A 25,950-nucleotide genomic window follows, 5' to 3' on the forward strand; every position below is an offset into this window, starting at 1 on the left:
CAGAGCTCTCCCTCTACCAGCTGCACAGCAGTAAACATTTCAGTGCAAATGACTGGAAAAGACAGGGGAGCCTCTGTAAGCTGCAGAGCAGGAATATGAGAGTCAAACCACTATCAGTCCGGAGCTTTTTTCACTTTCATAAGAAGACCATCAGTAACCAAAGAGGTGGGCCCACAGTGCTCTGAGCTTTACACAGGCATCTTTTCAGCTGGCTTGGCAACACAGTTTCTTCAGTATAAAAGAATGCAAACTGTATCAGCGGCAGTTTCTTGAACATCAGCTCTGCGGGTGTGGGTGAGACGTTCTTTGGGGAGAAGAAACCGGAGCCGTTCCCCAGCACCGGGGATTGAATCAAGGAGCACTACTTTGTGTTCTACGCGTGTGGAGGGCCGTTGTCCAGGGCAGACAAGGGGAGCCGCGATGGCCACAGGAGAAATCACCACTCTTCCCCCTGCACCTGAAGATGGTAGCAGCGGCACATTCCCTCCTGGAAACTTCAAGGAGCCCAAAAGGCTGTACTGTAAAAATGGGGGCTATTTCTTGAGGATCAACTCGGATGGAAGAATAGATGGGATCCGGGAAAAAAATGATCCTCACAGTAAGTTGTGGAAAATTACACTTCCATAATTTCATTCTGGCCAGTAAGCAGGGAAAAAAACAACAAAGCCTCTTTATATATTGAGGTACAGCAGAGCTGCAATAGGGAAATAAAGTTTTACTCTTCTGAAAGCCTCACAAAGATAAAAATTGTGTCTTCTTGATGGAAAATATTGTAATTGTTATTATTTTTTTAAACGTTTCAAATAATATCATAGTATGAATTGCACTTTGACTTTCTAGCTTGAATCTCATGTGTCCTTCTAGGCAAAGTAATCACTGCTGCGTGACTCAAAAACGTCATATTCCGTCATTAAGTGGACCTGCGATTATTTTTCTAAAAGAATAGTTTTGGGCGAATATAATTACATTTAATGCCTTGTATAGTGATGTTTTATACCAATTGTATACTGTAAGAGAAAAATCCTTTTTGTTTTTGCTTGTGGAGTTTAAGCAGATAGGAGGCCTTACCAGTACTATTTAAATTGCAATTGGGACTGGCATTAAAATAAATTATAATGAACAACACTAATGTTTGTTCGTTTTTCTTAAATGTTAATGACAGGGTAAAATTAAGGCAGCTGTTGCAGATTCTTCTAGGCTTGCTTACATTTTTTCAGTGCTACGCAATCTTTTAAATCACTGGTACTAGTAGTAGTGTATTTGATATATGTAGAAACTTTTAGAATCAATACAATTCATCTGTGGAACATTTTTAAATTAAATTTGAGCACATTACTAAGTATTTTCCATTGATTCTACTATAACCTTATAATGCAGAACACATTCAGTATGCCCACATATACCCACGTTAGTTTCAAATGCATCTTTAATTTAAAATCTGTAAATTATGACACTGATGATATGCGTGTAAGCCAAACCATTCACACAGGTGAATCTTCCTGAACATTTTTTATTTCTTATATATAATTGGTAGGATTATATAATATAAGTAACATTGATAATGAGGGGAAAGTTAGAGTCTCCAGTTTTACTAGGAAAAGTATTTAACTGGTATGATGAAACAGTTTGCAAAGAACAATAACATGTTAATGACAGTAAAACAGTTTAAAATTAATTTATACATTTCTTGTAATTTTTTCGTGAATGTCTACTTATCTTCTTCAGTGTATACTTTCTTTTCAATTTATTGTATGATGTTTTGTGATCAGTGAGTAAGGATGACTATTAGTTTCTTAGAAAAAATTAGATTGGTTTCAGGATTGGATGTCTTTTTTAAAGTGAGCTATATTTGTTTTGCCTAGCATTTTGGACCGTAGAACAATTTGAAAGTGAAATTGTTACACCACGAGGGAATAATCTGCATTGGTTTTTTTACAGTTGTTTTCAAAGTTTTATTAGCCAGTTTAAATCACATATAACCTATTAAAAATATATACACATAAAGAACAGCCCAATGAAATAGTTTACTCAATTATTCATTTTATAAAATAGCTTTAAAATTAAACTTTTAAAATGTTGTGTTTATTTTTACCTCTTGCTTTGTACCTCTGTTTGCGATCAATACTCGTACATTGAGGATCATCACGTGTACACTGAAGTAACACAGCATGTATTCCATGCTTTATTACAGGAAACACTTAATGTCCATATTTTGAGAAAACATTCAGTTAATGTCCCATTATGTCAAATGTAGTTTGAATAACATTTCTGCTGATTTAAAATAAATATACTATTTAATATATACAGTAATTCTTAGCAAAAATGTATCTGCCCTCAGTATTTGATCACTTTTTCATGAATCTATACTCAACACACTGTAAGCAGTAAGTAAATGTAAAGACATTTTAGGCATTTAGGTGATTTCTAATATGGATGCAATCACTAAATACTGAACGTCTTACATCATGCTGCCGAGGATTATGTTGGTGATGCATCATTTAATTAGTATTAAAAATGACTGTTGTATCATTTGTGAAATTTGTTATTATGTTTCCATAAGCCTTAAATTACTTACTTGTGTTTTTGTTGTTTTAAAAACATATGACATAGATGGATAGATGGAATTTAATTCTAAATTGTGTGGCATATGGATGTAATTTTTTACAATTGAAGTGAGAGGGAAGGGCTTAAGCAAGTTAAAGCCAGTTTAGCAGTTTAAGCAAGTTTGCTGATATTGATCTGTACTGTATATGCTATAGTGAGCTAGTGAGCAATTCCAAATACCAATTTGGCATTTTTCCTAAGAAAATACTGTACCTGAAATATCCTAGACTGGATTAGAAATGTACTAACCAGTCTTTAATTTAGCATGCTTCCTTAAAGTGATGTTAATTTGATGTATTTCTTTGATAATTTCTCTCAAAAAAATGTAGGATACCCACTTGCCTTACCTGTTATTTATAGTTTCTGTGTAAGATTAAATATATTATAAGTCTATCTGCACCCAAATGCAAATCGTAATATTACTAATACCACGGATTATGTGAGTTCTATAAAATATTAAGCATAGAATTCCAGTCCACTAATACTCCATCGGTACTGGACTTTGAGAACCCTCCCATCAAAGCGTTTAACATTTTTCTGTCTACAAAGATGTTGATAGATGGTCAAACTATGGTCTCCTAGAATCTCTCCCATAATTAGCTTTGAGCTTTTTTACAGAACTAATACCACTCTTGGATGTATCTCACATTGTCGTGAACATTAAACACCTGCTTATATTGCACTCTGCACTTCCTTCCTAAATCTAATCAATGATATCTACCCTACAAATCATTTACTGACAAATTTACGTTGTTTTCACTCTGATCTGCATTTTAAAGGCATTGTACTTCTAACACATGGCTGTCTTACTGTTATTTTGTGAGTTCAATTTTTACATGTTTTTCTGCTGCATTTGAATAATTCCCTTATGTATTTACTTTTTGTATTATTGTATATTAAGTCACCCTGGATAAAGGCATCTACTGAGGAAACAACAACAAGAGTAATAATGTTAATAATAATGGAAATCATATCCTCTTCAGCTCTGAACGCAAATTTATCAATGTGCCCCAAACAGATAATTGAATTCAATTAGCCTGTAATTAAGACTTCAGCTAGAGCAAAAACCAGAAGACTCAGTTTCCCCTCAGGATTAGGGTTTGGAAAATCTGCTGTAAACGATAGCACTGGACACTGTAGTGGTTAGTCAAAGCATGGAGGAAGCAATTCACTTTGAACAGAGAACAAATAGCACTTGGAAAGTATTGCCAGATGTTTCATGTAATAGCATGCAAGACAGACTATTTAAAAGCGATGGGCTTGTAAATCAGTGTTAAATACTATGTATTCGAACAAAAGCAGTTACATTAATAGAAATTAGCTTATTACTTTGTTGTTCAGATGCGAATGATTTCTAATTCTTCGGCATTGTTACACACTGGTGAAAGCTAAGAAATTAAGTGGAGATAAATGGGGGTTGTTTATTTTTTCAGGCACAGAGACCACAGACAGTGAGGGATTCATTTCAAGAGCCTAGCTGTAAATATACAGACACATTCACCAACAAACACACTGATGCATTCATTAATACGTTTTGTGTTTACATTTTAGAAACAGTCAATGTTTGAGCAAGAGCAGAACCAACTGAATGCAATTATTAAACTATATAATCAATAAAGTAATCAAATTCATTAAGGAACAGAAGCAACCAAGGAAACCTTCTAGCTGTTAATTACTGTACATTGCACATTGCTTCTAGGTCATTAGAATTAAGCACATTGTTTCTAAGCCATTATAAAGCTCAAAAAATGACACTTCAGCATGGAGAACTGCAATAAGAAAGGTGTGGTATTTTTCTAGAAGTGTAGAGTTCATCTGTTCTCCTAACAGGAAATTCAAATGTTATCATTTAAAGAATGTGGAAAAAGCTAAGAGATTGCAGATGAATAGTCTTGAATGATCTCAATAGAATTGTCCCTTTCATGAGCATTCTTTGGGAGATTGAATTATTTTTGCCCTTAATGTTAAAATCTACCCTGAACTTGAGGGTAAAGGTAAGAGATTTGGGAACAGGAATTTAATTACCAGCATTACTTAATTGTAATTTTGTTTTGTCAATATTATATGCCTGTGTGTTTTTCTACAGACTTAATGTTTGAATTATTATTTGCCACATCCTACCTTTTTCAAAGTTTTGATTCTGATTCTGATGGAAATAAAATATGCAATAAACATATTTATTGTTGAAAATGGGCTACAAACCCCCTTAAATGCATTAGGACCTGGCAATTGATTTAAAATCATAACCTCTGAAGTGAATACAATTTTCTTTGTCTAATTCCAGTAAGGAAAAATAAATGATTACAAATACCAATATAAATGCAGAATATGGTAGATCCACAGGGTAACCATTATTTTTCAGTTTTTAGTATCTGGTCATTTGAAATGTGGTTGAAATACCAAGAAAAACCTTGTGTTTAAGCCACTGAATGAAAAGAAACCCAGGGATACTAACCTCATAACGGAACTTGTCCTGGATCAAACCTCCTGTTTATTTTGTCACTGGAGGAGAAAAATTTTTTTTTGTTGACCAAGACCACATCAAAGAACTGTGACATACAGATGGAGCACAGTCGTCTACTGCAGATTATTCAGTACAGTAATTTGTGTAATGTCAACAGGTGAATATTTCTCACAATTGTACTTTGACAGGGTTTTGTCCCCACGAAACAACACCCTTAAAAGGATATGTTAATGCATCTTAGCAAGTATAATGCTAATTTATATCATAGCCTAAGATTTTAATTAACATTTACTAAAATATATTTTTTGATTTTGTAGACCAAGCAAGAACTGGCAACAGCGTACTTTTCCATACTCGTATTACCTCTTCTAAAGTTCCCTGATTTTATTAAATTCTGTTACTGAATATAATGTGCCTGTTTTAACTGCAGCAAATTAATTCAAATTTTCATAAAATTTCTAAACAATTTCATAATTTAATTAAATTTAAAATCGCTATTAAGAAAATGTGTGAAAATGCCTCCTTTTCCCCTAAACAGGAATGTTCTAAACCTGTAATTGTAAATAACTCTATTTTATTTAACTTTAACCATTACAAGTGACATTGAGAATTGAGTCGTTGTTCGGAAGAGCAGGTCACAAATCATTCACCGGCAGTTTTGCAATTTTGAAAGACAAAAGTTTGCATGTTCCATGTTTTCTAAACAATGTGCGGATTGGTGCCAGTGGCCGTATGAGGCCTATTTCAACACTTAATGAAATAAGAGCCATTGAGCTTGAAGTACTAATTACTCTTGCACATACTGTATAATATCCTCCTCATGTTGACGGTAAGAAACCTCAGTGCTGCCAAGGAAAATATCCTGAAGTGATATGTAAATGAGAGCCAGAAAGAGTAAGCTCAGAAAAGTGGCAGAACTCCAATGGCGATTTTCTTATTACAACAGTGAAAAGCCATTTCAGGGAAAATGGGACAGATACCCAAGAAGTTTACATAGAAACACAACGTTCGAAACAGTCAGGGAGGAAAATAAAGGGGGGGAGGGTGGTGTATGGGTTAGATCCTTAACCCATTGCCAGATGTCTGTGGATTTAATTCCCCATTTACAGTTTAGCAAGCGCTTCAGCAATTGCAGCTCTATGAATTGGTATGAACTAGTGTCCCATCCAGTCATGTAGTCCACACATTATTAAACACTAGCAACAAGTAAGCAATGACCCATTGAGCCACTTTTGCTTGTAAAGCAATAGAATTAAACAGTAAAGAATATAAAAATAGACAATGGACCCTATTTGGCATAAATGAGCAGAGATCAGAGATAAAAGAGCATAGCTGCTACCACTAAAGGGGGAGTATTAGCAAACCGCTGCAACAGCTTTTGAAAGTGTAATTTAGGGGTCGGGTTTCATGTGTGGTTAAATGCACCTCAACAGCTCAGCCAATCAAAGCACTGTGGGGGAGTAAGGCTGCAATCAAGAAGGTTGTAGCTTGATGCCTACCATCTCCTGTGTATCTGTATCTGTCAGGACAGGGGAAAGAAAGCAGGGTTTCCAGGGTACTGAGAACAGGAGGCACCTCTTTATGCAAAGGGTTGTGGAAGTAAGCAATAAGCTTACCGCGTTCAAGAAATGTCTGAGGGGATCTTTGGCTCAATTTGCTACTAACTACCAACAGGTTCGGTGAAGCCAAACAACTTGCTTTCGTTTCCATAACCTTTCTTTTGTTCCTGTGTCAGCTGGGGCAAAAGTGCTGTATACTTTGTGTTTCATTGCCTCCCTCATTGCCAACCCTTAATAATTAAACAAAACATCTAATTATTTATTAAACAACTGATTACACAGCATGCTGTCTTGCACATTCTCTTTGTTGTTCATTTTCTCTCTGCTCCTTTTCTTCTGATGTTACATCTAATTAGTTTTGTCCACAGCTGTGGCACACTACAAAAAAGTCACAAACAATATAGTTTATAACAATATACAGTGTGTAGTCCTAGTTACTAACAGTAAAATTAACATTTGGCTGACATGTTAAAGTGCAAAACTTAAACTGTCTAGTTTGGTAGTTCTTTTAGCACACAAAGTCTTTCAGTTGTTATGACAACTTAACACTTCATCAAGCTCTGGGTTTGATGGTAGTTATGTCCTTCACTTGAACGTTCTATTTCTAGGTTCTGGTTTACAAGAGGCTGTTTTTGTTGGTCTCTGTTGTGGCTTGATTGATCAGCTGCTGGATTGACACAGGGCTGAGCAATCTTGATGTTTCTTGGGTGTGGTATTGCTGATCTCTACCTGCTTTTGTTCCACTTGTTGAACCCTGCTTATTGATTTATTTTGTTGTCTTTCTGTTGTACTGATCTGGTTTAGTTTCTCCATCCATTGTTATTTGTTCCTTTGCATTTTCTGAGATGTCAAAGGTTCCATCTCAGAATCCTTCCATTTGATAGGTTTACATGTTTTGGCCTCATATCTAAAAGTTTTAGCACTGCAGCTTTTGCTCTATTACCCATTGGTTGGTTTAAAAAGTGTACTCTCACAACGACCCCCTTGTTGTAGCTTGGCCAGGTCCCTTGAATTTTTTTTATATAACATGCTTGATCTGCCAGTCGGTCGTGTCCTGCTTACCTTGGGCTAAGGCAGACATCCACACATTAGTATTAGGTCACATCTCAAAAGTCCGAGCTTCGACTTTGGGACGTTTTGGTGGTCCAGGATAGCTACGTGGACTTTTTGCTTTTGATCTTCTAGCACTTTCTTCCACTGGAAACTTGTCTTTCTGTTGCTCTGGGGAAAACCTGGAGAGGTGAAGTTCTTTTAGTGCAGCCAATGGTCAGAAGATTTTATGCAATATTGTTTGTTTCAACTCCAGTTTTCTTCAAATAGTCAGCTCTATGAATCCACTAACACATTTTTCATCTTTCCACTGCCTGGATCCCAGCATTGTGACCCACAGCTGTCACCAGGAATCTGTCACTGGAGACTTATCTGAATAGACTGAGGATGCCACGTTCTTGATGACAGACCCATGCTACCCAACCTCAATAACCAGGATGTCAGATTCTGGATAGCCTGTCTATGTTAAATTCTTTAATTGTATTCTAATCCTTTATTTATTTTATATGAACATATTTATAATAAAATCCCATGTGCAACGATGACTGGGAGAGTTCTCACTGATGCAGCAGGGCATTTTAATGGAGCAATCTGAGTGGTACTTTGGTCAAGGAAAAAACACCCACATCTCACCCAGATTTGAACTTATCACTCCTCCTATCTGGAATCCAGAACCCAAACATCTACTCCACAATCTTAAATTCATGGAATATGAAATATGGACCACTATCCGAACAAATGTGATTTTGTGTTTCATAGGTCATAGAGTTTCCTTAAATTGGAGCAGTAATCCACAGAATACATTCCTTGTAATCAATAGTGAATAGGTCTGTCCCTTTTACAGATCTCACTATTTGCCCTCTACTGTATGTCCTGTTAAGGTATGTCTGGCCAATATTTAAATCCCTAGCCTGTCTCAAATATCCTTACAAGTTCAGATGAGTGAACCTTATTCATTATTTCCTTCTTCAGTATATCTGGGAGTTTACAGTTGTCTCTACAGAATATTATTTCACCCTATGAAACAGCTTGTTTTTCAACGCTGCTGATTGAAATACCTCACAGCCAATCTTCTGAGATAAGTACGTTTTCCAACAGTTATAGGTTCTGTCTCATACTGCATTCAGGTAGATACTGTATGCTCTGCTTAAAGTGTCAGTTAACAGCATGACCTTGATGTTATTGTTATATTGTTATGATTCACTAATCTGCGTAGCATGCTTTGTAGTCTTTTTTGAGCACTTAGCAGCAGTATCTTCAGTATGTTTTATAGTGGCTTATGGGCAGGCTGCACCTCAGCTCATCAACCATATCTACTGTATACTGCAGGAATTTGTCACTTTATACAAATTGGCTCAGCCTTCTGTTTCGATCTGCTTGTAGTCACATTCTGTTAGTGTTAATACTTATTTGAGCTTCCTGCAGCAAGACCGTCTCAGGAATCACACTATAAGTAGATTGTGGTACAGTACCATGGATAATAGAGCAAAGCTGCAGAGTTATAGGATATAGGCAAACGTGAGCCTTTTTCTAAAGTCAGGTCTTCTTCCTTTAAGAGTAGGCTGTAAGGGGGTTTTGAATTCCACACTCAATATTATCCCTATGACAGAATGGCGCAATGGTTAACATTGGTGCCTCACAGTGCTATCTGCATGTAGTTTGTATGTTCTCCCTGTGTTTACATGGGTTTCCTCTGGGTGCTTTGGTTACGTCCCTGATTCAAAAGATATATTAGTAGATTAATTGGTTTCTGTGAAAACTGCCCCTGGTATAAGTACAGTATGTGTGTCCCTAGAGAAGCGCTGGCACGCTGTCCAGGGTGTTCCTTGTCCTTGCTCCCCTTGCTTGCTGGGATAGGCTCCAGTGTTCTGCAACCCTGTTCAGGACAAAATGGTTAGATGATGGATGGATGAATATTATCCCTAATAAGTGAATATTTCTTTTAATTTTCACATGACCCCAAAAACCCTAAGGTGTGTGAAACATTTTTATGTGTTCTCTGACATTTTCTGGTTCCTCATTTGTACTGAGCCTCACAGAAGGTGTCTGACTTCATCCTCTTGGAACTTTGATAACGGCGATTTCTCCCCCCCGTGTTTTGGCATTGCAAAGTTATTTCTCAGTATTGTTTTGCTTATAAATCCATTGTTGGCAGGTGGTGGTTTAATCTGAGATCGCTAGGCTGTTCACAGCGTCCGCCTTATTTTTTTTTTAATTTCAGTTGCCCTTACTGATACCATTTTCATTGCCACTTTCTCTGAATAATGAATGCATCCTGCCATACCCTCTCCTGTGGGAATGCTGGTTTACATCACGTGGCTGAGCCTCTGCTCTATCTGCCAATCAGCCAGTTTCTGAGACGAAACCATCTGTCCACTTAAAATCCAGGAATAAAATGCGTCCTGTAGTATTTTATGGTTTTTTTTCCTTTTCTATACATGATTTCTCACTCTTTTTTATATGCTTTTTCTGACATTTGTTTCTTCAATCAGCCGTGTGATCTGTGTGCAGTTTTGACCTGGTTTCAGCATCAGCTGAAATGTTATTGCCATCGTTTGCTAAAAGTTCGCCAGATTGGTACAGTTGGATGTAAATGAGGACTGTCCTCCAAAAATCAAGCCTTTGCCTTGTACTATGTTTTCTTAATAAAAGTGGTGGGCAAAGAGTGTTCTCCCACATGTGTGCCTAATTGTGGTGAATTATCTGCAAAAGTGGCTTCAGATTGGTTAGGGCTTTGCAAACAGTGCAGAATAGGGCCAAGTAAGTCATAACTACTGATAATAGTTACAAATGAGAGAAAGCCATTTGGCCAATATAGCCTGTTTGGTTTTTCAGTAGTAAGTTAGTGCAAGGATCTCATCCAACTGGTTCTTGAATGAAGCCAGGGTATCAACATTAATAACACAGCTGGGTAGCTCCTTCTGTATTCCACAGCCCTTGATATAAAGTAAGTATTAAGGTGGGGTTTTTATTGTGTTTATTTTCAGAATATTTTTGCTCCACTTTTATTTTTTTTAGCTTTAAATAATACACATACTTTGGCGTTTTACTGGACCTCTGGAAAACAAAAGTCAACCTGGAATGAGGTTAATCTTTGACACATTATTTCATTATACAAATCTCTTGTTTTTCAGTCAAGCTGCAGCTCCAGGCAACAGCGGTTGGTGAAGTCATAATCAAAGGGATTTATGCAAATCGATACCTTGCGATGAATGAGGATGGAAGGCTTTTTGGTTCGGTAAGTTAAGCATTTTCTGAGAGGGATGTACCAACTTTAGAATAGACTATGTATCTTGGAAATCCTTACAAATGTTACTGAAATGTTTATTAAATGATATCATTAACACATTACTTTCAATAACCACTTATCCAATTCAGGGTTACAGTGGCCAGGAGTCCTTCCTGGGAAGCATTAGACACAAGGTGGGATATGCCCTGGATAGGACACTAGTGCATTGCAGGGCACACACAGACACAAACTCACACACTCACACCTGCTCCAATTTTCCCAGAAGTCAATTAACCTACCAGTATGTCTCTGGACTGTGGGACAAAACTGGAGTGCTCATGTTGACATGGGGAAAACATATAAACTCCACACAGATGAGATAGCACCCACTGAATCGAACCCAAGACCCCAGCTAACATCTGTACCACTGTGCTGCCCATATTTATTAAATTTATTGATAAAATTTGCTTGTAAGTAGTGTTGGGGGAAAAGTAATCCATAACAGTTACAAGTTGTGTAAGGGATTACTTTTTAAATTGATAGGCTGGGGGGAATTGCTTTTAATTGGTAATATATAACTATACATGGGAGCTATACTAACACTTCGTACAGTACACCACAGTATCTGCTTTAAAACATAACTTTTAAAACTCTTTTCCAAATGCCTATACACAAGCAAGTTGTATCTGTATCTGTATCTGTATCTTTTAAAAAGGTTAATTAAAAAGTACATTTAAAAAGGCATTGTCTACTCTAAATGACCTTTTTGGTCCCCCACTGTAATAAAGTGCACTTGGAAAAGAAAACGTACTGTAAGATCGCTTTCTCTGTGGATCACAAGTCTAAATCAAAAGTGAAATGTTTTTTAATACTGATCCATGCACTTTTGGTTGGCTTCACAAACATATGCGTAGAAGAATTAAAAGAGATTTCTGAAAATTAGAGAACTGACTCATTTCTGTGTATTAGTAGAATTTGTATATTTTTCATTTGATCATTAAAAATTTCCATAATATGTTGTATTCAAGACAATTTTAGAGAAAATGTATGGATCTCTTTCCTAAAGGGGGCATTCACTGTTCGTGAACTCAAGATGTCAAAGAAAGACTTTAAATATAAATTTTAAAATTATACTTTTGTCTTCTACTGAATATAAAGTCAACCATAGAAACAAGATCCTTTTATAAGACTAATAAACTGGCCTTCTCACATACACTTTTCTGTATACAGCCAATATAGAGAGAAGCAGTTATCACAGCTTTGTTAAAATTCTGACACAAAATTATTGTCATGGGATCAACTCATACAAGTTATGGGGCGTTGTTCACACAAGTCATACAACACATGTCAGAGTTCAGTGATTTCATTGTGTTAAGCAGCTGAGTAATGTACATGTAAATGTATATTTATATGAGGAAATTCCAAATGAATTGCCATTTGAAAACTAGAAAAGATATTTTCTCTGTTCAGCTGATGGGTGTGAACCAATGATCTTGACATTAATTTGGTGCTCAGACATTAATCCTGAATCATGAATGATCTTCTGCACAAGTCCCAAATATTATACTTTTCCATAAAATTACAGAAAGAAAGCTGTTTTTCATAGGGCCTAAAGTTTTATTTAATACAGTACATGGTCAAAGCCCCAAAACTATTCTGCAGAAAATATTATGTATTTTGTATAATACACTGTGATATAATACACTGTCTTGTAAGCAATCAAAAAGTTCCAAACACACACAAAAAAAAAGGAAATGTCTCCTAACCATAGTGAGCAAATTAAAATGTTATGTAACAGGTCTCAGCCCTAATAAGGGTAGGCAAGGTTGTTACCGCTGATAATGCAGTACAAGCAATCGAGGCAAAAAGCTCAGACTCTTCAGAAGAAAATCGATGAGTGGTAACTGTCATAGACTAGCTGCTACAATGCTTCATACTGACATCTCATGTATAGTTTACCTTGTGTTGTGTGATCGTGTTTTTGAAGATTCCGATCAGTATGCATTAAATGCTTCTAAATGGAAATGGATGTTTTTTCACCGAAACTGTCAATGTTTTTGTTATAATAGAAAACACTAATGAGCAAGTAAATTGAGTAAATGTGAGCAAATTGTTGATGCTCATAACATACAAATATTGTAACTCCTGATTGTGTCTAAGATTACCCACACAGACTTTTGAAGGGCAGGGTACAGATGTACTAAGGAAAAACACTTTTTGTGTTGTATATTTTATTCTTGCAACATTCTTTTTCCCTTTTAAACCAATTGTAATTCACAAAATTGTACGCCAGTGTTAAGGTTAAATGAGACAATAGGAGCTTTAGAATCTATAGGAGAAAACTAGTGATCTAGTGATCTAGTAGAATCTAGTGATCACCTCAACAGAGAAATTCTGGTGTTTTCCCACTGAAGTCAGATCCAACCTGTTGGTTATAATAGCAAATGCTGTGGTTTCTGAGAACCGGACTTGGATTTGTAATGTTTTCACCTACTGTAAATCCTATGTGTTGCAGCCAAATATTCATCAGTTTAATACAGTATATAGGATATTCACTGAGGGTAGTTATTTTTAAATACTGTTGTAGAGCCACATCAACCCAATTAAAAGTATATTTATTATAGCTGATTAATTATTTTCCAAGGTTACAAAAAAGGTTGCATATAAACTATAAAACAAAGGACAGTAACAAAGCAACAAAGGTATTAACAAAGCCTACAACAACTATACCATTCTACAACAAAGGATGTATACTTTTCCATTGATATCAAATGTTCTTGCTCTGCATCTTAAACCTTTCAGTCTCAGGTTTTGTCAGAAGCTGTGGTTATATTAGACGTGATGTTTTTTTAGACACATCTTCTAGGTGCCACCAGTGACGAAAAGGTATTTGAAGGCAGATCAAGAACTGATACAAAGAACATTTTCCTTGTGTCAGTTCTTTTCCCAGAGACAGTGTTTTATATATAAAGTCAGTGGCTGGAATACTTTGCCAGATCATGTCAAAGCTTCACAGTGTTTTGTTAAGATGGCCACAGGAAGGAAATGAGCTGTGATGGATTGAATAGCCTGTTCTCTTTCATGTCCAAAGTGTTTCGTTCCTTAGGACAATGTAGTGTTCTGTTCTTCGTTTTGTTGATTTTACAGTACTTTTTTTATTTATGTTATCTGAATCTAAAAGTGGATAGAAGCCCTAGATAATGTGTTGCCTTAGGAAAGGACATGCCCACTCTTAGATCAAAATGCAAAGGAAAACAAACTCTGTTACAGTGACCGTTTCTAGCCCGCTGTCTCTCTCCAGCCTACTCAATAGTCCACAACATCGCTGCATAGGGGCAGCCTACTGGAAAGCAGATTGGGATATGCATGTGATTTTATTACATTGAGTAGATTCTGTGGGTTCCTTATTTTATCATCTGTAACCCACGGTTCAGACAGCCACTAAAACTTAGCTTAGGGGTCTCATTTTCCATATTACAAATCCTTCTCATTTTCCCCTGATTTTTAGATTTTGGGGGAAACAATGCAGCAGCATGACAAGCAGAAAAATAAAAATTAAGACAAACGCCAATTTCTCACGTTTGCTTCCCTCTAATGTTCTTTTCATAAAGATCTGAAGAATAACATGACTTAAGCACTCAAAAGTGAAAAACAAACAACTTGCTGTATTTTGCTATTGACTAACGCATGTTGGTTGCATAAACAGAAGCATGTACTATGAGTGGTGAAGTTCTTTGTTAATGTTTTTCACGCTAATTGCAAGGGTAAATAGATCGCTGGAATTTTGAGTTATCTACCAAATACACTTCATGGATAAGTTTTGTTGTTCGAGCTCCTCTTGCAAGAGCAAGGTCTACAGTGAAGAACAGTTACCCCACCCACCCCCGAATCTCTCACAGCTGGATCTCCTGGGTCAGATGTTCTGTGATGATAACAAGGATCCAACTGGTGGTGCAGGACTGAAGATGAGATTAAAAAAATAATTTTATTTCAAAGGAATCGATCCTTGTGCGGGGGTGCCAGCAGTGCAAGGGGGACTGTTTGGAAAAATCATTTCTTCCCCACCCGTAAAGCATATTTTGTGAACAATTCACTAATTCACTTTACCTATGTACCTATCCTTGTAGGTATTTTGACACCACATGTGAAACGTGTGTTAACATTACAGTTCATCTTTTCTCAAAGACAATAAAGGGGTGTTTGGTGTCCTACCCCAAATTTAAAAGAATGGTGCAGTTACACAGACCACTTTATATGTTCCAAAAAAGGGTGAAGACAAATTTGTTCCCAATTGCTCTTGGTGGTTTGAAAAAAGATACCCATAATTAGTTAATTGGTTATGCCATTTAGCTGCTTGTTTAAAAATGGAAGGAAATGTTCTCTGTTCATGTTTATAATGCCTTGAATTGGCATGTACATCACAGACTAAGACTATATTGTCTGTAAGGAAAGTGAAGTGATCCAGCCATTCACAAAACATGGTTACACACACATTAGAGGCAATTTAATCTGGGCCAATAATAATTCATATTATTCTGTGTTTGTCAGGAGCTCTCCTTTCCTGGAACAGTCACTCATGGCAGTTATAATCTAAACAGACACAACAGTACAGACCACAATGCAGCACACACACATAATGAGATGCACAACAACGATTAAATAAATAAAAAAATCAGGAAAAACACATGATGTCAATGAAATTCTATTCTTTTTATTTAATGAATATTTTTGGGGCATGATTTGTTTTTTTCTCCCAGTGCAGAGCTGATTTCAGCACAAATATACCAGGCAGTAGCAATTAACATAAACCAGCATTTCTTTGATTAACCATATTACTGCTTTGAACCTTCATGTCTAATAGGTGATCAGACAAATGACAGCATTCTGCGGTCATCTGATATAAATTAAAATGAAGTGAGTCACTTGGCAGCAAGCCCTATCCTTCTGAAAGTTTTTCTTCACATTGAAATCATTGTTTTCCCTTTTATCAACCAATATTTAAGTTCAACCCTAGAAAAAAAAAGTGGGTGTGACATAAATGGTAATTTTGTCTGTAAAATTGAAAATTTACTTTCAATGCAACTGAGGACTGTGAATTGCTAATAGCTGTTGTGTTTTGAATGCCCTTTTTAAAAACAAAAAGCAATTATTTGAAAAACACTAAAATGATAACAATATGTAAAAAAAAGCTCATTTTGTGCACTTGTGTAAAATGCACAAATAATAAAACAAGATTAAAAATGAATACAGCATACATGTTAAATTCAGCAATATCAGTGGTGCCCTGTGTGGTAGGCCAGTTGCTTACTATGGGTGTTTGTGTTTCACATGCTTTAGTAAATTTTATACAGTATAATTTATGACACTTGAAAGAAAGAAAGATAAAAAGGCATACAGTACGGACAATTTTCATTGACTGTGTTGATTAAATTTTCTTTTAAAAAGTAAAAAAATATATATGAAGAAAGTATATATATAATATTGATATTTTTTCTCATATAATAGTATGTTTTTTGCTGAAAAGCATCATTCACGATTTATTGGACATTTGGCAATACCGAGGGTTTACTGTATTTTATTTTCCCTATAGCTTTTATACAGTATGCTCTAAAACACGTCAGACCCAACCCAAAATAAGATAATCATGTCTTAGGAGAGAATCGAGTCACCAGTGAAAATTTCTGGACGTGTGTCCAAGATTTGTTTTGGATACGTTTAGGAGCCCTTCAGATCATTAGATCATCCCAAAACTCTTTATATCTCACCCGGTGCTATTACTCCTTTAATCCAAACTTGGTCCTGATTGGTTACATGGTGGGTTTTGATCAGCTTTTGAAAAAAACATTTGAGACATCCAGGGTCAATAAAGCCAAAAAAATATACAGTGAAGGTTCAGCTGTGGATAATGACAACATTAGAGCCATAAGTGAGTTTACAGAGTCTAAGTGCAAAGTTAATTTAATAAAGTTAAAGAGGCACGTGAGCCATGTCATTCAAAGATTTATTGTCACTGCAAATATTTTGACTTGGCCTAAAGAAAATGTAGTATAGGCACATTTTTATTGTCCTAGATCTTACACCTTTGTAAACATGTAGGAGAAAGAGGAAAATATACTCTTGTTGACTGAACGCCTTGTAGAACTGCACATCGCAAAAAAGAAAAACTTCTCAGACACTTGCATACATGAAAGAGCTGTTTGTTATTATTAGGGATTGGGCTTCATTGGGTGGAACAGGAAGTGAAGACCTTGGACTTTGCTATTCTGTCTGACATGCAATGCCTGTGGCAGGAACTCTGTGACAGGCTCTGGGAAACACTTTCCCCTTCATTTGTCGACAGTGATTAACAGTAACAGTCTTAGGATAGATATCGGTAGGGTCTGTCACTTATTCGATTTCCACCCACTTAAAACAACAGTATGATTTTTGTCGACGTTTTGAAACATGAGTTTCACACCTTTGTGGAAAGTTTGTTCACATATTCACCACTATCTGCACTACAGATTATGGAGGTCTAATGAGCTGTCTAGCAGTGTAGGAGTAAAATCACAGAAAGGTGCATTATGGTGCTTGTAAAAGTATTGAAATCTTTTTTATCTGAAATAAAAATAAAAAAATTCCATCTGAAATAAAAATATGAATTTCAACACATACTGTATACAGACAGGGTGGTGCAGTGGTTAGCGTTGCTGCCTGGCAGTGCTGGGGCCCTGGGTTCAGTTCTGGACCTGGAGGTGCTAATTGTGTAGAACTTGTATGTTCTCTTTCTGTTCATATGGGTTTCCTCCCACAGTCCAAAGACATACTGGTGGGTTAATTGGCTTCTGGGAAAATTTACCCTGAAGTGAGTGTGTGTCTGTCTGGCAAGGGACTGGTGTCCCATCCAGGGTATATACTGTGCCTGTTGCTTGTTGAGATAGATGGACAAAAATGAAGAATGACTTGCTTTTTAATTCCCTGAAAGCAAAACAGAGGACAAAACCAAGGCCAATGCTCCATAACTACATAATGTTTTTATACCACTAAATATTTGGATAACCTATTTTAATACAATAAAATGTGATTGGATCATTACAGTATACTGTATGTGCTTGGAAAAAGAGAATCATGCTGAATTGTATAGGATATAGTGAAAGGTTTTCTGTCTACATGTTTAGGTTTTTCTTGTCCTATTCTGCCAAAGAGACAAAAAACGAATAGTCCTGTGAAAAAAAGTAATTTACCTCGAGCAAATTTCATTAACTGTTTCCAGAGAGAGTATGTGAAGGCTATCGTGTAGGTAGGTGCTTAATACACAACAGACTCCTTGTTGAGAGCAGCAGCGTTTTGTGAACTCCGTTGCCTGTAGCAACAGAAATCTGAGCCAGATGTGAGGATTTGTGTCATAAAACTGTCCCCCATATGTGCCTTTGACCTCAAGATCTTTTGAGGTTTCCTTTTTTTAAGGCATGTTGTAGCAAAGGTTTTCTCTGCTTTTTAGAGGTAGAGCTGCTTTTTACTAAGACTCTTAATGCAAAAGGTTTTTAGTTCAGCTACGGTATGTGCATTTGTTGAGATACAGAATAACTGAAACTTGAATTAAGAGTAAATAATCATAAAAACTTATGCGTCTCCCTTATTTTAAATGCATGTGTATATGTAAGAAGTGAGTAAAATATTTGTAAAATAGTAAGGGAACAGGTGAGAATAGACCTAATTCTTATGTATAATGGGTACTGTATTTGCAGATTTGTAAATTGTAAATGTTCTTTGTGTAATATTGTTTGTACTTACAATAAAATGCTTTAATCTATTCTTGAAAATTAAAAAAATATAATTCAGATATATAAACAGAATAATAGGAGAATTATATTTTTACCAGTTTTAATGAGGCTAGACTATTTCTTTAGTCTAAAATGGAGTAAACAGAGAGCTTAACAAATGTTTTATTTTCTTATGTGAGGTAAAAGTCTCCTACTGTCACCATAATTTTTTTTACATTTTTTAAAATCTAATCAGGTGGCCCAAACGCGATTCCTTTTTAAACAGCAGAGAAAAAGTGCTCCTTTTTGAAGGTTCGATTCAAAGCTATAAAAGAATACATACTGTATGAGGGAACAACGCCTTCATGCTTCAAGAAAGTTAGAGGTTTTTGCCAAACCTTTTATGAATGTCATTTGCATTTTGGCAACATTTGGTCAATGTGAAGTCTAAACATATTTAAATAATTTGCATATCATAACTCTTTTCAGTAACTGAAAAAGGATAAGACCTACCTCTTCTGTACTTTCAGGTCAGAACCATAACCATACTTTCTAGTTTTTGCTCCATGTTCCCTTTCCCATGTTGATGAGAATAAATCCTTCACTCAGCATTTACATAGCATTTACATGGGATATGGAAACAAATGAGGGAACTGAACACAATGATTTTTAATTTTATTTTGGAGGTGGGGCTGGCAGAAGGTAGTCAATAAGGTCTTTCTGAACTCATACTAATTTCCTATCATCTCAAAATACAGTGCTCATTCAGTGCTACTGACCATCACAGTTTAGAATAATAATTATAATAGTTGTAATGAGTATAGTGCCAACTAGTTGATATAAAAATGAATTTCCCATAGAACAAAAGACTACTCAAGTCAATTTTACATTTAAGAGTTTTAAAACAACTCCTAATTGTTTATAATTCAAAATTGTGTCTAATACACTTAAAAACCTGAGGCACAATGTGGAATGTTGTTTTCAGTTGTATGAGCTCAATGACAACTGTACAGACATTCCATGGGAAGTCATTAAGTAAAATGATAATCAATTATCTCTTCCCAGCAATGATTCGTAACTCTGCTGTGTACGCGTAGGAGGAGAGAAGATTCTGAGTGATGAAGAAATACTTCTAATAAGGAGCCCACAGTCTTCTGATCCTTTAGAAAGTGGGCTGCATGTATACAAGTTCTGTTCTGCACTGTCTTGAAATGTTAGTCATCTGAAAACGTTCCAAGCACTTTGTATCACAGTAAATATCACACAGAATTGATTTTAATGGTACATGTGCAGAATATCATTTCCTGGAACATACAGTTTTCTAGGTTAAGACATCAATGCATGCGAGAAGCCAATTAGCTTAAACGAGTATAATAATATGTGTAATTCACATTCCAGTTATGGGATGTCTACAGTATGTGTTTGCGGGAACGTCTTTAAAATTTTTGTTTTCTGATGCAGCAAATTTGCGCTCGGCTATCCTCAGAGCCACTTGTTTTTACTGTTCTCCGACAGTGTCTGTTTGATTTTAAATAAAATAATGGTAATTTTGTTCACCGATACATCACACAGAGATGTATATGCAAACAATTCAATTTCAATTTCAATTCAATTTTCAATTTCAAGCTTTATTGTCCCCTAGGGGAAATTTGTTTTACGGCACAGTCAAACACAACACAATGCACATTATCAAAAGGGAAGAGAATACAGCAGTGTTACAGGAGAAAGAAACAAGAGACAAGAGACAAGGTAGTTACTTTGCATTGTTTAAGAGTGTGATTGCAGTGGGGATGAAAGATTTCCTGAGTCTGTTGGTTTTACACCTGGGGGCACAGAAGCGTCTCCCAGATGGGAGATGGGAGAAGTGTGAATTCACAATGGAGGGGGTGAGACACACACTCCATGATGCTTTTGGCTTTCTTAGTCACCTGTTTATAAAGGATGCTTAAGTTGGTTTGATTATTCCCGATTATTTTGCCACTTATATTGACTAATTTACGCAGCCTATTACAGTTACCGGTACTGATGTTGCCAAACCAACAAGTGAAGCAGTATGTTCAGACACTTTCAATGAATGATTTGTAGAAAAGTGTAAGAATAGTTTAAAGTACCTGAGTTTTCTCTGTTGGCCTTTTTTATAGATCGTGTCACAACATTTGTCCCATTTTAGGTTATTGTCAATGACCAGTCCCAAGTACTTATAGTCATGGACAATTTCAACAGGCTGACCATCAATCATAGTTGGTTGAAGGGGGTGTGGAGTTTTTACTAAAAATAAATAACCAGTTCCTTTGTTTTTGAAACTTAGCTTTAGGGAGAACTTGTTGCACCAGTTAGTAAAATCATTAAGGATGGGCCCATGATGGTATTCTGTGTCCTTTAATAATTAGAAATTAAGTCTGTAGCATTGATGCATTTAATTTTAGAAAGGAAAGTGGATATCACTTTTTGTTAACATAGGTGTGATACATTACTTTTTGTTCTCTTTTATCACTTTTTGTTCTCTTTTTCAGAAATGCCACACGGATGAATGCTACTTTATCGAACGACTCGAGTCGAATAACTACAACACCTATCGGTCGAAGAAGTACCCTGAATGGTACGTAGCACTGAAAAGGACTGGACAGTTCAAATCTGGATCCAAAACAGGACCAGGACAAAAAGCCATTCTCTTTCTTCCCATGTCAGCAAAGAGTTGATTTCACAGTTTCAGAAAAGAGACTCAAGTCTTTTAAATAGCAAGATACTCAGCAAAATACCTTTGGTATTGAGATATACTTTGGTACTGAGGAGATGTGAAAAGCTGAACAAACAGCGCATCACACACCTGTGATATGACTGTCACTTAACACTCATAGAGGTTGCAGTCAATTTCTTTGTGTATACATACAATAAATTAAATTTCAGATGAAAACACAAAGGCATTTTTAATTAATAAAATGTGAATGATTATATCCTGAAAACGTATACTCAATCTGCTCTAAAACCAAATATTTTAATATATAAAAGGAATGTTATATTATTTATAAGATTTATATAAACATATGTACACAATACCTGTATACTAAATATGTAAAATTCAGAAAATAGCACCACCCCCTTTCTTTTCGAAACAATGTTATTTGCTAATTCATTTAATTTAAAAGATGTCATTTGCTAAAACCATATTTTTAGCAGAGATATTTTTTCCATAAATTATTGAACACTGACTGATAGTATAGAGCTTCTGTATAAACTTAAGTTTTGATGGCCATCTCTGATCTCAGTTAATTCATCCAGAATCTTTACTACTGCTTGCTAAAACTAATCAGCATTCAAAAAACGGCAAAATCTTATTTCAGTTGATAAATTGCAATTTAATAAAACAATATTTTTTAAAGCACTTCAGCCGATTTGCTAAAAATATTAAAACATTGTTTCAAATATTGGATACAGTACCAATACCTTTTTTTGGACATATATATTGTAGTCTATCCTATGAATATTTATTTTAAAAATATATGTACAGAAATCAGAAAATCCCTGATTAACATGCCAGTGAGAGTACAGCATTTTGAAACCTAGAATACCTTACTAACAGTAATATCTGTTATAATAGTGTTATTTTATCTTGATGCACTTAGCTTTTATCAGAAAAAGACATGTTTTCATATGCCATAGGCAATCGATTGTGGTAAAGTTGGTAATGCAACCCTGTATAGACTGCTGGGAGATCTTTTACAACAAGATCAATTTGATCAAAGCCTTCCCTATACCCATATATCAAGAGTTTGGCTATTCGGCTTGTAATTGGAGTGGTTTCATTTGTCTTGGCTAGTTCAGCTACATCCATCCATTCGCATTTCAGACACTCCTGATGGCAAAAGTTAATGTCGAATGACAATGGTTTCAGTCGACAGATGATGTACATATCTGAAATACCAAAAGCTCCAGGGTGGTTATGTTGCTGTCTTATACTCAAGAGGGACTTGAATTCAGAACGAATGCCAGTCTCTTCAAAAACTTCCCGGATGGCTGTGATGCCTGTAAAAATATGCAATGGATTTCTTAATTTATGGTTCTGGTTTTTCTGATCAAGAACAAGCCTGAAAATGGTAATGGCATGATAATTATTTTTTTTACATTTAAAAGTGATGTTTCTTTCTGATCCTTTTCTTGGAACATCCAAGAGATATGACGGTTGTCATCATGGTCTAATACAGTACCTGTTAGAGGTGTGAAAATCAGAGAAGACGAACATCTGTTTTTCTGCCTTTATTGATGTTAATGGTGTTTTCTGTCTAAATCATTGAAGGTCCTAGGGTTTTATTTTAAGACAAGCGGCTGCTGCTTACTGTAACACACCCACAAGTTTTGCATTTCCTGAGATGAGATCCTTTTCTTCAGCATGCTTAAATGTTTAACAGATTTTCTTAGACTGACTTTGACAAAAAAATGAGAGTTGTGCAATACCAGTGATATCCTGAAAAAAAATACCAGCAAAAACACAACACTACAAAAAAAAACAACACTATCTTTGGAACTATGCTACGATACATACTGCATTAATTGAAAAAATCACCGACTTTCCACTAATTTTAAGATGTTATGTAAGTTTTGCAACAAGAGACTGATTTGACCATCTGAACAATTGAGAAACACTGTGTTTTTAAATTACCATTTTATTAAACATCTAAAAATGTGAAATTATTAAACGTGTAAGCATTTTTGTTTAAAATTTCTGTTCTTTTCTTCATGTATAATACTGAGGATACTGAAGCAGTTAATTGGCAAAAATTACACAAGTGGACAAAGTTTCTGTGTTCAAAGATCTCAAGTTTCAGAAGATATACTGTACAGATGTTTAATATATTTTATCATCCTAGAGACCATGCTTCTTTTTTCACATACAGTAGCCTGTAAGTTAAGTTTTTAGTTATTTGCTCTTTGGAAAGATCAAAATTCATTAAGTAAAAAGTCTAGCTGCTCTGACACCCCAAGCACATTTTGACAATATTGTTTGGAGAACGTGATTTGTATTTAAAATAAATTGTAAAGTTTAAAGTATTTTCCTTCATTTTTGAACCACTGATTTGCCATTGTTTATGTACTATAAACAAGTGAATTATAAGTACAATTGAAATAGAACAGACATGTAAAGGGACTTTTTAAAAATCTGCCTTTTGAAATGGCAATCTCAGTATGGCTAATATTCCCAAATTAAGAGATAATTCTTGTTAATTCTATGAATACATTTTGTGTTTTTAAAATCCTAATTGTAACTTTAAGAGATAACAGCATAATGTAAAGCATAGTTCTATACCTCAAAATAGTTGCTTGATTGCCTTCAATAACAGTCTATGTCCAAAGAAATATGCATGTGTAATTATGATTAGAGAAAGAGCAATGATAATTTTCTAATTAAAACTAAGTGGTCTGAGTGACAGCTGTCCCACAATCCGATTACAGCACTGAAATAAGCTCTGCCTTCAATTGAATAGCGTGTGACCTGAATCTGAAAACAAAAGCACCAATTTCATACCAATTTTAATTTCATTCTTTTAATACTTAATACTACTCTTAATAAAATAATATGATACACAAAACAGCAAAAAATATTATATGACTTTATGAATGACAATGAACCTCTATCCAAATTAATGTGGATATTCTTGTAAATAAGTGTCTCTCTACAACAGGAAACGTCATTGAAATTTCTGTTAATTTTGATGGACAAATTTTAAAGCTTTTTGCTCCATTGAAAATGTGCTCCACATTTAGACCAGCCAAATACAATCCACAGATGATGTTTAATTCAAAATAATTTTGTTTTTTCTTATTCATATTCATGTTATCTTTTGCTAGGTTGGTTCTTTTAAATTTTTGTTACTACTTTCAGACAATTGTGGGAAATATTCTCTCTAGAGCAAACAGCTTTTAAAATTATCCCTTTAAATATATACTGTTAAATCTACACTGTTGGATGCCACATCAAAATTTACTCAAGTTTTGAACAGGGTGACAAGAAAGCTGCTTTTATAAGAACTGTTAATCAGCAGGATTTGAACCAAACTTTGTTTCTAAAATGTATTATTTTTACTTTTTAAACTGTAAATATAACTACTTAACTGAAAATCAGAACCATTTGGATGATTTTTTATGGTATCTGAATACATTAACATTCATGTGAACTACAAGATAATGAAAAGTACAGTGGCATTTTAAAAGAACAAAGTGTAGTATCAGCGCAAAAAGCACAAATGTATTGAATATATTTGTTTCTGAATGTCTTTGCTTCATATATAGAATATTAGGTTTTATTTAACTTGATGAAATATACATTAAAATGTCTGTGGACAGACTAAATAACTTACCAATATTTTCCCCTGGATCAGAGAGTCCACCAGGGAATTTCCAAGCATTTGCTGTCTGTAAGAAAAATTGCAAAAACAGATTTAAACTGTTTTTTGATTGTGGCATGTACTTTGTTCCAATCCAGAGAATGCTGCAAACGAATGTGTGAATGAGATTCAGCAGAAAGGAATTATTTTGTGTGACTTATATCCTGTACAGATTAAATATATTAGTTCAATGTGATTCCATGATTTATTTTTTCTTGATTATATCTGAGTGAAGATTATGAAGTTTGATGTTCTACTGATTTTCTTTAATAAATATGGTTCATCTTACTTTATTGGTATTTAAAAATGAAATTGCTGCTAGATAAATTATGATGTAGTTGTCATTTACTTGTTCATGTTTAAACAATTATGGAAGATGTATTGCTTTTCCTTTACTCAAGCTTTTATATTTTTAACATTTATTGTATTTTAACTTTAAGGTGTAGTGTCTTGTCATGTACTGCACTGGTTAAAAATGTCTCCTGTTTGTGTTCAGTTAAACAAACCTCTGCTGTTATTGCATTAATATTAAAAACAAAATGTTTTTTAGAAAGTTCAATTTGTGTCGTGTTATTAATTGAAATTCCTTCCCGTCTGCTGAAATGATTCAGTACTTAAAGAGTGAAGTATTTCCTCTAAGTCTTGGCAAAAAATACTAAATTCATTACTGGGATTTGCATTCCTCTTAGCTAGAAATGGGGTATTAATGCTGTGGAGTGTACCTGAGCTTCCAGTTGTGTACTGAAGTTTTCTTCTGTGTATTTTTTATGCTGAAGGGAAAACTAGAGGTCATAGGTTTGGAATGAAAAAATAAAGCACTGAGGCACTAGGGAGGAAGAAAGTATTGTTTGTATTCGTTCTGATCCCGAAACTGCAAATATCTTTGTCTCCCTACACAGAACCTTCTCCTCTTTGTACAGTA

The 25,950-nt window shown here is 35.2% G+C and overlaps 2 protein-coding genes across 2 annotated transcripts in view; one reads left to right on the forward strand and one right to left on the reverse strand.

Annotated features, from left to right (window-relative positions):
* On the forward strand, positions 1 to 25,587 carry fgf2 (fibroblast growth factor 2). Its single transcript, XM_088923730.1, has 3 exons — positions 1 to 598; positions 10,812 to 10,915; positions 21,162 to 25,587. The coding sequence occupies exons 1-3, from the start codon at positions 421 to 423 to the stop codon at positions 21,345 to 21,347; spliced, it is 468 nt and encodes a 155-aa protein (XP_088779856.1). The 5' UTR covers positions 1 to 420; the 3' UTR covers positions 21,348 to 25,587.
* nudt6 (nudix (nucleoside diphosphate linked moiety X)-type motif 6) overlaps positions 22,268 to 25,950 on the reverse strand; it is a 20,601-nt gene continuing 16,918 nt past the window's right edge. The window contains exons 4-5 of the mRNA XM_088923718.1: positions 25,002 to 25,056; positions 22,268 to 22,671 (exon numbers count right to left, since the gene is read on the reverse strand). Coding sequence (XP_088779844.1) covers positions 22,268 to 22,671; positions 25,002 to 25,056 — 459 coding nt within the window. The remainder of the gene's footprint in view (positions 22,672 to 25,001; positions 25,057 to 25,950) is intronic.

Source organism: Atractosteus spatula, chromosome 1 (genome assembly GCF_055471065.1).
Source record: "Atractosteus spatula isolate fAtrSpa1 chromosome 1, fAtrSpa1.hap1, whole genome shotgun sequence".
NCBI classification, from domain to species: Eukaryota; Metazoa; Chordata; class Actinopteri; order Semionotiformes; family Lepisosteidae; genus Atractosteus; species Atractosteus spatula.

Bases quoted from the DNA above. Each gene is read 5' to 3' on its own strand.
- fgf2 (XM_088923730.1), top strand. From the start codon at position 421: ATGGCCACAGGAGAAATCACCACTCTTCCCCCTGCACCTGAAGATGGT. The intron at 599-10,811 runs GTAAGTTGTGGA...CTTGTTTTTCAG, and splicing joins GGAAAAAAATGATCCTCACA to TCAAGCTGCAGCTCCAGGCA. The intron at 10,916-21,161 runs GTAAGTTAAGCA...TCTCTTTTTCAG, and splicing joins ATGGAAGGCTTTTTGGTTCG to AAATGCCACACGGATGAATG.